Source organism: Gasterosteus aculeatus, chromosome 12 (genome assembly GCF_964276395.1).
Source record: "Gasterosteus aculeatus chromosome 12, fGasAcu3.hap1.1, whole genome shotgun sequence".
Classification (NCBI taxonomy): Eukaryota; Metazoa; Chordata; class Actinopteri; order Perciformes; family Gasterosteidae; genus Gasterosteus; species Gasterosteus aculeatus.
The window spans coordinates 14158699-14169778 of record NC_135700.1 but is presented as its reverse complement, the minus strand read 5'-3'; the positions used below and the strand labels follow the sequence as shown (position 1 = coordinate 14169778).

General features: G+C 41.5%; 1 protein-coding gene across 1 annotated transcript in view; it reads left to right on the top strand.

Annotated features, from left to right (window-relative positions):
- The first annotated feature begins 320 nt into the window (after positions 1-320).
- The window catches only part of spon1a (spondin 1a), a 37202-nt gene continuing 26442 nt past the window's right edge, over positions 321-11080 (top strand). The window contains exons 1-5 of the mRNA XM_040163694.2: positions 321-1181; positions 2095-2201; positions 5734-5867; positions 9961-10034; positions 10454-10576. Coding sequence (XP_040019628.2) covers positions 506-1181; positions 2095-2201; positions 5734-5867; positions 9961-10034; positions 10454-10576 — 1114 coding nt within the window. The 5' untranslated portion in view covers positions 321-505. The remainder of the gene's footprint in view (positions 1182-2094; positions 2202-5733; positions 5868-9960; positions 10035-10453; positions 10577-11080) is intronic.

The window sequence follows — 11080 nt, the reverse complement described above, 5'->3', positions numbered from 1 at the left end:
CCTAATGTGGCCTGTCAGAAAGTAAAGTATATAAGTCAAATATATTTTAGCTGATGATCTAGAAATATATGTTATATGCAAAGATGATATATGCTGCTGTGTAGCATAAATAATGTTTAATGCATCTTAGTTGTTATTGTCCTTCCACCAAACACTGAAACAATGTGTTGCAGTCGCCCAACAGCTCTTCTCTATATGACTCAAATGCGTTCTCCGCTCTCATTTTGCTTGATCTCACTAATGTGTTAAATCAGATTGACACACTGTCATCAATTCTGCTGCAACGTGTAATACAATTGTCCCTTTTAATGCACCGCGAAGAGAGCAAAGCAGCCAATCCAACCCCCCAGCGGAGGGCTTAATCACACATTGCCTATCGAGTAGCATTGGGCACAAAGACGACCGTTCTGCAACGCTTCACGAATTCCTTTGCCGATGTCTTCGTGTGTTCCGTAAAGCCACATAGTGAGTGAGTGAGTGAGTTAGTGGGTGAGTGGGTGACGGCATGCACAGCGCACAGATAGTTCAGTCCAACTATGTGGAACGCGTTGGTCTTCCTCTGTCCGTTGGCTCAGAGTTGGGTAGTCGGTGCGTAAATAGCTGTGCTTTTGGAGACACCCTGCGCAGCGCGCACTCCTCCCTCGGTTCCTTTCTTCGGACCCCTTGCTCTCCTGTTCTCAGTCTAACCAGCGAGCACGCACGGCGCGGCGCGGCGCACGCAGAGAACGAGAGCGCACAGCGCGTCCCAGGCAGTCCTCCTCCTCGCTGTCTACTCACGCGCCGGGATGGATCGACTCTCCGCTGCAACGATCTACTTCGCCAGTTGATAAGTTTAGCTCTTTATTTTTTTGGGGGGGTCAACCGGGAGCTGAAATCCAACGCCTTCTCCCGTTGGCAGATATTCTCCCTGCGCGTTAACTTGGCTCTCGGATACCTAATAAGCCATATGATGAAACCCGCCGGGCTACAATCGCACCTGATGCTCCTGCTGTGCCTCGTCTCCACCGCGGCGTGCAATATGTTTGCATTCACCGAGGAGCCCCCCGAGAGAGCCGTGAAGGGAGACGGCTATTGCAGTCGGATATTACAAGCTCAGAGCAGCCGGAAGGAAGGCAACAGTGAGTTTCGCCTCCGCGTCGAGGGAGACCCGGAGAGCTACCAGCCGGGGAGCACATACAGAGGTGGGTGCTCATCCACGAGATTTACCCCAAACGGCGTCGGTCGGCACTGTGGAATATCCACGACAACCCGCGGACAGTAGACTATGCAAACTTGAAACAAGTTTATTTACTTTTGCTGCGACACGAATGCACGTCCCCTGAACATCGCCGTATCTTTATGGCATTATCATTTAATGCCAAATATAATCCTTTTCTTGCTTGTTATTAGTTTTTATTATGTAGTTACATAAGGGCATTTCAATTTGAGTATAATTTGTGTGAACCACCTAAAGCCATTACTGAATAATATGAATAATAATAGAAATGCGTATTCGTATGAATAAACCTCATATGAGCAGCCATGAGTAAATAGTAGGCTACGTGTTAATATTTCCGTCACCATTAAAAAGGTTCATATAAGCCAAATCCCTCTGTGAACTCTTCCATTTTGGTACTCTCTTTCAAACTGATCTTTAAAAAGCCAGCAGCCCCTGATTTCATGGCTTTTGTCTAAAGTGGATGTTGTTGGGAGCTGTTAATGGGCATGTGCCATCTGTTCTGTGAATCTCCAAGGCTCATGCTGTTCTGGACTCATGTTGCATGTTGGTTCGTTCGTTCTTTTCGGATTAAACCATAGATTTACATCATCGAAAGTCAATAACATGTTTGCACTTCCCTAGAAATCATTTGAATGTTCAAAAGCATTATCCCAATAAGCTGATAAAGCTGTCATCAGCCGATTAAAATTAAATTGTCTTATGTTATGCAGAAAAATCTATCAAAACACTAAAGTTCTCCTGGGAATACTGCCAGAGATGGAACTATCAAAATGAGTGTCATCTGAAACAGGTGAAACATTGGATTGTGCGGGTATCGAATTGTGTACGACTGTATTCTAGCTCAGTGATGCTTGTCTCTGCATGATTCCATCCAGTGACTGTGATTGCATCCAGCCCCTCCTACTTCAGAGGGTTCACCCTTATTGCCCTGAGGGACGGCGCAGAGGGAGACAGGGACGAGGACTACGCTGGAAATTTCCAGGTACAGTTGCAGCTAAAGAAATGTCAGGAAAATGAGACCCCATTGGCATGTTTTCTCTCTTATCACACTGCAGTTACATGGCAATTAATTAAACCATATCTGCCAACCACACATGTATTTATACCCTGGTCATTAATAGCAATCCTTCCTCTGCGTGAAGAAATAAAAAAGAAGGTGTCTCTTACTGTAGATGGGGGTTTTGACAGATTTTCTTTGCACAGCCTTCCTGTCTTCACATGTCGAGGTGGGATTAGTCTCACCTCACCTCCTCTAATGGTCTTGATATAGCATATGAAAAGAACATACTCAGAGCCCAGGTTTCCAGGCTTTGAAATGACTGTGCACGTGTGTTGCAATTAAGAGTTGTGTGCTCACGAGCATGCACACAGTTCAGGTATTTATGGCGTGTACGATGGGTGCAGTTCTAAGGCTCATATGCATTTTACACAGGCAGAGCAAGTGGGAGCCCTGTAGAATGCAAGAGAGAACAGAGTGGGCCCAAGACTGTTAACGGAAGAGAAAGAAGTCAAAAATGCGAAGTATTAATAATTATACAGTGTGAGGAGTCATGTTGTAGAGAGAAGAAGAACAGTGGAGTGTATGCATGCGCGTGTACGTGAGTGAGTTTAAACAAAGAACAACAATAATCGACGTCCAGGGTGAATCCCGTCTCCTGCCTGATGTTAGCTGGGATTGACTCCAGACATTTATATATACCATGCTGCATGCTATACATAATATCATTGTATGTGTGTATATCTAGTGCTAGTACAGCACATTCACAGTGTAGAACTATATGTCAAGTTGATGTAATATTCTCCTCATAACCTTTTCACCTTCTTCTTGTAGATCTCTCATGCGCTTAGCTTACTGTGTCAAGTTTATTTCATCAAAGTCAAAGCTGCAAGTTTCATAGAGTTTACAGTGCAGAGGATGTCGTCCTGTCTTCAAGGGTTAAAAAACGCTGAGCATCCGAGGATTTTGTTTCAGCTATATCAATTACCCAAAATGTCTCAACAGTCTACCACAGTATCATCACTTCAAATCATATTTATTCTTAAGGCAGAGCTCGATGGGTTTACCAGCGTGCGGCGAGGTCTCTTTCTCAGACTTTTGTGAACCTGTCGGCTTCAGTCACACATTAAAGCCCGTCGTGGTACTGAACCTGTAGTGGAATACATGGGGTGGGGTGCACAGCCGCGCCTTCAGGCTGCTCCAATCACACCTACCGTGGCACTCTCTGTGACCCGAGCCTTGAATATGGGATGACATAAACAACAAGAACATTACGTTTTTGGTCGGTCAGAGCCCACTTGCTATTGATTTCATGCTGTTGTTATTTAGTAGCGGCCTTGAGCGGCCTCTTCAGCGCTATGGCAGAGAGACGTATAGAGGGGAAACATTCCCCACATTGATGAGAAGGAGTGTGGAGTGCACCTCGCATAATATATAGACATATGTAATCATAGTCTTTAGATATGGTTGAAAATAACAGAGATGTCTGGTCGGCTCTGAGAAGTTGAAGGTCTCGTTCACAGCTGTAGATGTTCGCTTGTTTCATTAAAAGCAACATGCACTAATTTCAGTAAGTAAGAATATTCAGTAAGAATAACCTACCGCCCAAAGAGATATCATACTCTGTTAGTCTTTCATGTTTCTTTATCTTTTATGTCAAAAAGAAACACACACACACGCATCCAGAAGCACACACTATTCCCCCATTCTGAAAGAGCCCTGGGTGGGCGGGCCCCCAAGCATTGAGAGAAGAGAAAAAAAGAATCTGCAACAGAAGACGTCAGGCTTTATTTATCATACGGCTCATTTGAAATCTGTTGGTGTGCCCCATCTCAGCCGTCTCTGGACAGCGCCCGACTTGATGAAAAGCACTTTTATTGAGCTCTCTGGGAAGGTCAGATGCCACAGTGTGTATGTGTGTTTGTTGGCAAGAGAGTAAACCGGCAGGCAACGCTGGCGATGTCTAGTGAGACATTAGTTCTCAGCAGGGTGAGATGATAGAACAAGAAAAGCCGAAACGTGGCTATCAGAAGAGAGGAAATCATTGCCCCTTCGAGTGCGACATGACATAATCTATGATGAAGCCATAACGGAGACTGTGGGTGAATCATGTTTACGTCGCGTTTACCTAAAAAATGATTCAATTGGAGGTTAATATGTTTGACATGAAACCGTTACGTGACACGTGAAGATGTTTTATCTTTTAAACATTCTCCATTACTTCACTGGTGTAAAAGTGTGCTGAGGTCTATTCATGCCACCCCGGGATGCCTGATAGAAACCATGGGAACGTGGAGGGGGTGGGCTGTGTGGTCCTCCAGACTACATACACATGCACCGCACGTGTAAACACACACACACACACACACACACACACACACACACACACACACACACACACACACACACACACACACACACACACCTACACACACAGCCCCCGATTCCCCTTCTGACCACATCTCTCTCACTGTCGAACTCAAACAAACACATATAGCAAACACAAACACACACTCACACACACTCGCACACACACACACACACACACACACACACACACATATATACAGAAGCATCCACACACAGTAATCTTCCAGTGGGGACTCATTCATAACATGGAATGACAAAGGAAATTTTCAGCTGACAGCTTTATGGAAGGAGAAAATTCCCCTTCTTTACTGCCCTGATGTCACTTCATATCTAAAAGATCCTTAGCGTCTGGGCGGTGAATATTTGTTCACTCGCTGTGCTCCCTCATGAAACCTCCTCTACTACAGTAATATCCTGTCCAGTTCAAATAAATGAGATGCTCAGTGTTTTAGTTTTGCACCTGAATGAAGGACGCCATCAATTTGGACTCACGCCTACAGTGATAGTCGGGATGGTGTGAACTCTGTGGTTGATTCAACACTGATGACTTCAAATTACTTTATTTAGACTTTACTCAGTATTATTACTAATAGCCACAAAGCTGACATGCCATAAGGACGCTGAACGATGTGTCCCTCCTTCACGAGACTTACTTTGCTGTTTGCTGTAAAGTTTATTTTAACCAGCTTAAGAAACTTCTGTCTTTTTCTTCAACAAATAAAATGACACATTTTTTGACAGTGAAATTAGGAACATCAGCGGGCCTCTCTTATTCTGACGAGGTGGTTTTATCTTGTCAAACAGTATTACAGTTACATTGTGTTGACAAAGTATGCAATAATTAACTAAATAAAAACAGTAAATATTAAAAAGCATCATATATTACCTATACTTTATATGGCAGAACGTTTTTTAATGATATCTTATTATGCTGTACCAAGTGGGATAAATCCCCTTAGTAAAAATATGAATTTCAAGTCAGCTCCATATTCTAATTATATTTGTAGGCACTTGAGCTAAAAGTAAAAGAGAACATTAATGCAGCATTTTCTAAGGCATAATGTAAAGTACTAGCCTTGATATGATATAAGAAAACAATGATGATACTGATGGTATTTATGTGTGTATTTATGCGCTCGCTTTACAGATAATTGATGAGGAGGAAACACAGTTTATGACCAACTGCCCCCCTGCAGTGACAGAGAGCACTCCTCGCAGACGCACCAGCATCCAGGTGTTTTGGACTGCGCCCCCGAGTGGATCCGGCTGTGTCATCATTAAGTATGTATACCACCACTCATGAGGAGAAGATTCCTCAAATGCCATAGTGCCCAAAATGCCCAAATGCTTAGAGATAATCTACACACTAATGGTAGAGGATTAGTTTACAACTGAAACGGTGCCTGTACTTGGTGAGACGGTAATTAATGATGCGCTATGCGGTCTGGTCATGTGTGAGTAAGGCCGCCCCTCTCTATAGAAATTGTAGATCAATGCATGAATGCCCACAGATCAGTGGAGACTATAAGATGCAGGCTCAGTCTCCAAGTATCAAGAGTATATTTGATTTGTAGTTTTCTCCTGCTGATAATTTTCAAAGCATATTATAAGATTTTATATTTTCTTTTTTCCACCTTATAGGCAGCGACTACGTATTCCATTGTGCAACAAAAGCTACACACTCCAATTATCATAAGAATGTATTGCTTTCCTTTTGTGTTAGGCTGCATTACTTTTAGCAAATAAACTGGCAAAGAGTAGAATGGCAAAGAGCAGAAAAAGTTAGTTATGTTTTGAACTACTGCTAAAAAAAGGATGATTTTAATTGCTTTTTGTTATATGGTAAGTTTTAATCATAAATTGCAGCTCTCGGGGATTGCTAGCGGTGCCTCGAGTATATATTAAATCTACATGCACATGCCTTCCTCAAAGGGAAGCACGGTTAAATCGTTAAAAGTTAATTATTTAGCTGATTGACACCAATCGACTCTGCTTTGGTCCATCCTTTGGGCTTGCTTGGGTACATAGGGGTAGTGATGTTTAGCTGAAGACAGATGGTGGCCAAAATCCAATTTATGATTCAGTACAACTAAAAAGTTGAGAGAGGGACGAAGCGTACGGCCTAGAAAGAGGTACTTAAAGGGGCTGAGGGGTGGATGTAGTAGTACCGGGGCAGCAGGCAGGGTGGCGAGGGAGAACTTTGAAAGAGATGCCTCTTGAAGATCCTGAATACAGGTTTTGAGTGGATATGTGCCACTCCTTCATGTTGTATGCCTTCAGGCTTCAACAGTCTTATTGATTGAGGAGATTCAACCACTGTAACTAACTGATAGGGCTTTTCATATGTAAACTGTTCAACATAATTGTACACTATGGCTGTGTACAGTGGGAAATGCACGCCAGCTGGAAAAAATGGGAACATGAAATGAGAACTGTGCAGTCAAAAAATATACAGAAAGAAGCAACATAATGTGACATGATTGGTTATTTCATAGATAAGCATGAAGAGGACATTTTCATTAGCACAAGCAGGGCAATTTTATTTTTAAATTTGCATTCCAAAAAAGCTTAGTCAGCCTGCTTGAAAAATATTGGGATTTTAAGAAAACATCTGGCTGAAATTAGAAGTGTGTTTGTGGCATTTATGTTTCTGTTAGAAAGAAACCTCTTTTTTCCTCTTCGGTGGTTTCTGAGAGGTGTAATTGAGGGGCAGCCGATGTCATTAAAATAGAAAGACTGTGCTCGGTGGTTAGCTTTCGCCCGTGGTTGGTCTGTGATGAGAGGGCCAGGCAACGGTGCTCTTGAACTCAGAACACGGAGGATGAAAATCTTACCATCCAATCCAGTTATTTTCAGCCGTCGTGCTTTCAAGAAGATGTTTCTATAAGTGCCTTTCAAGTTAAGCTAAGTTTAGTTTATTCATTTGCAAAATTAGATAAAAACCAACAAACATAAAGCTGATAAAAACAACAAAAGAGAAGGGAAAATCTTTAGTACAAAATGTCATGGAAAAAACATGAAAAAAAATATATCCAAAAAGAAAGAAAGTAAAATTTAAGAAGATGTTTCTATAAGTGCCTTTCAAGTTAAGCTAAGTTTAGTTTATTCATTTGCAAAATTAGATAAAAACCAACAAACATAAAGCTGATAAAAACAACAAAAGAGAAGGGAAAATCTTTAGTACAAAATGTCATGGAAAAAACATGAAAAAAAATATATCCAAAAAGAAAGAAAGTAAAATTTAATGGAAATAAAATAGCATGGAGAAAAAGTAAAAAAAAGTATTAAGTTAAAAAATGGCACAAAAAGAAAGTTTGGTCAAAAATGTGGTAAAAAAATGTTGGTGAAAATGTCCAAAAAATGTCCAAAACTTCATGGAAAAACGATTGACATTGAAGTAGCAGCAATCTATTATTGTTTTCAATTTGTATGAAGGAAGCAATGTTTTGTCATTACTCTCCAGCGCTGTGCAATATGGGAGACGAGTGATTTGTTCTGATGGTCTGTTTGACTAACGAAGTATATCAGCGATCATTTGAATGTCACAACCAAATGCAGGTGTCACAGTCTGTTAATCTCCTTCATCACAACGATAGGTCGGATGAAGGAGGACTTTAAAGGCCACTATAGTCAAGCAGACCCATTGAAATTAAATGAAAACACATTTGCCCTGTGCACAGGATTTGTATAGTGTCTTAGTTGTTTCATCTTTGTAGTGTAGAGTAATGATCCCTGGATGTAGTAGGAGCAGACAGAACCAAATAAATCATTACACTGGTTCCTTTGTAGATACTTGGCATTCAAATTTAAAAGTTGCCATAAAAAAAAGGAAAAATCTATCTTGGTCCTTTCTTTTTTTCTTTTTAATATTTTCATCTTTTTTTTCTATTATGCTCTAAAACTTGCATACAAATCTACTGCAGCGCCCCACACACACTCAAATCAGTGCACTTTTGGGGTGATTGGGATCAGAGTGGTGGTGTGGATACGGCAGAGTGAGATAGAATTTAAATTGGATGTTAAATAAGCATTACTCCACTTGATTGTCTGGCCAGCCCTCAAAAAGTGGGCAAGCAGTGAGGCAGAGTGAGCTCCTGTCTCTCAGGGAGATACGTGAAATAGGGGGGGATTGAATTAAAGCGATTAGAGATGTGCCGTTGGTGTTACTTACCTGTAATCATTTTATTCATATCATTTCTTTTAGTTTGTCTTGGCCATGTATCATACTTGCTTTTGCACACACCGCATATTCTCACATGTACACCAATATATCCTGTATAGTAAAGATGATAGTGTTACAAGCGTGAATAATAGTGTGTATCAGTTGCACTTACACTTAAGGATGGAAAGGTAATAGTATTGTATGCCATTAAATATCCAGAGTTTGCTATGAAATAACATGCAGAAAAGGGTGTAGTAGACCATTATAATGCCAAAGTATTTAAATACATCAACAAAACAGGGAATTAGATAAACATTTTTCGATGAATATCTAACTTCCATCAAGTCACTGTTTTTCTTGGGGTCGGGGATGGCCTCTAGGACCGGCTCAGCTCGACAAAGCCCAAACACAGCTAAGCTTAGTGCGTTACAAAATGGCACCCGAGCAGTCCAGCTGGACTCGGCCCACCTGGAGCACATCCATCCTGCACCATCATTGTTGGGTTTCATCCCCGTGGAAACCTTCCGGCAGCCATGGATGGTGTAAAAGGCTGGTGTTTGTGAGGAAGTTATGTGCCTTGAGGCCCTTTTTCAGTTTTAATCTTCCACACTGCTGAAAAGGTTTATTTGTGGCTGATTTACATGTCAAGGCCCCTCTCAGACCTGTGTACCCCACCAGCCGGTGAAGCAGGCCTCTCAAGACAGCTCAATCTAGACAAAGTCCCCTCTGCTGAGTCTTTGATTACCGTTGGCCTGTCAACCAGTTCTTATTGACACAGTGCACAGCCTGTTATATTGTATGTATTTTTCTTTCTGTGGATTTTGTTTACATAGTACAAATAGTATGCACAAAGTAATACTCCAGAAATTATTTTGTTATTTCCTGTCTTTCAGTTTTCTTAATACATCGTATTAATACGTCGCTTTTTGTGGTCTTTGTGTAAGACAGTACCTCCATCTGAAAGACAGCCTGAGATTGTGTGGGCTCGGACAGCAGCTTTTAGAAGTCTGCTGAAAAAACAGGAAGATGATTATGAATAAATCTGCTCGCACCATCTGATCTTCTGTTCAGAATTTACCACATCTTGACAACCAGAATTTTCTTGCTGCCTGCCGTCTTCTCTTTATTTTTAAAACTTCTCTTTTCCATGTACTTTTGCACCTTATGCTCTACTCCTGACTTCCTATGTCTCTTTTTATTCTACTTGTGCAGGGCAAGCATTGTACAAAAGAGGATAATCTATTTCCAGGATGAAGGTTCACTCACCAAGCGAATGTGTGAAAAAGGTAGGCTTCTTTTAGTGATATTAAAAAATAATTTATCATGAATGTCGATATTTCAATCTCCCTGACGTTACTCCACTTTTCTTTTTTTGGTCTCTTTTACTCTACTCTCGTTCTTGATTTTGATGCAGGGACAGTCCTCTCTGCCATTTCACTCTGGCATATAAATGATTATAAATGAGTATGACCCCCTGACTGTGCATAATATTGGATGTCACACTGTGCAACAGATCAAAAGAGCCATGCTATATCCTCCGCTTTTCTCATGGCCTCACTCTTTCCTCCCCTCTGCTCCGCATTTTCTTTAAGCACCCAGCTCCTTTTCTGCTCCTTACACGAATGAGCAATCTCTTTACGGCTTTCTCACGTTGTTCTGTATTTCTCACTCTGTATCTTTCACGTTCCTCCTCGATGCTGTGCAGAATCCCTGTTTGGAGACGTTACCGATAAACCTCTGCTTGACTGCTGTGCCTGTGGAACGGCCAAGTACAGAGTCACCTTCTATGGGAACTGGTCGGAGAAAATTCATCCCAAAGACTATCCACGTAAGAAATGGACAACATGTTGATGGTTGGGGTCTTATAATACAATTTGTTAACAATAACAAAAATTGAGAGGTCTTTTGCAGCTCGGTAGCTCTAAAATACTGCAGGATATGTTGCTGAGATATGGCTGTTTTTGCCCGGGTACCTGGGTCTCAATAGCGATGGTGTGATTAACTCTCTGCAGTGTGGTACTTTGATTGAGTGTTATGTGTGTATAAACTCGAGCCATCCTATCATGAAGTGAATGGGATTCGGGATTACAATGGCTTTCTTGTCTAAATCCGGCTGGTTAGATCAATATACTGATTAGAGTGAAATAGGATAAACCCTGAAATGGAAAGGGAACCTTAACTTACTGTCTTATGGAGGTAGTAGTTTGTGTGTGGTTCACTCTCACATACTGATTAGTAAACACACTTTGAAGATAGATAAACCTAAAAGATAATAGGGCAAGCTTAGTGGTGTCTGTTACGTGACTCAAAAAGCGACACAGTTGGATTTTTC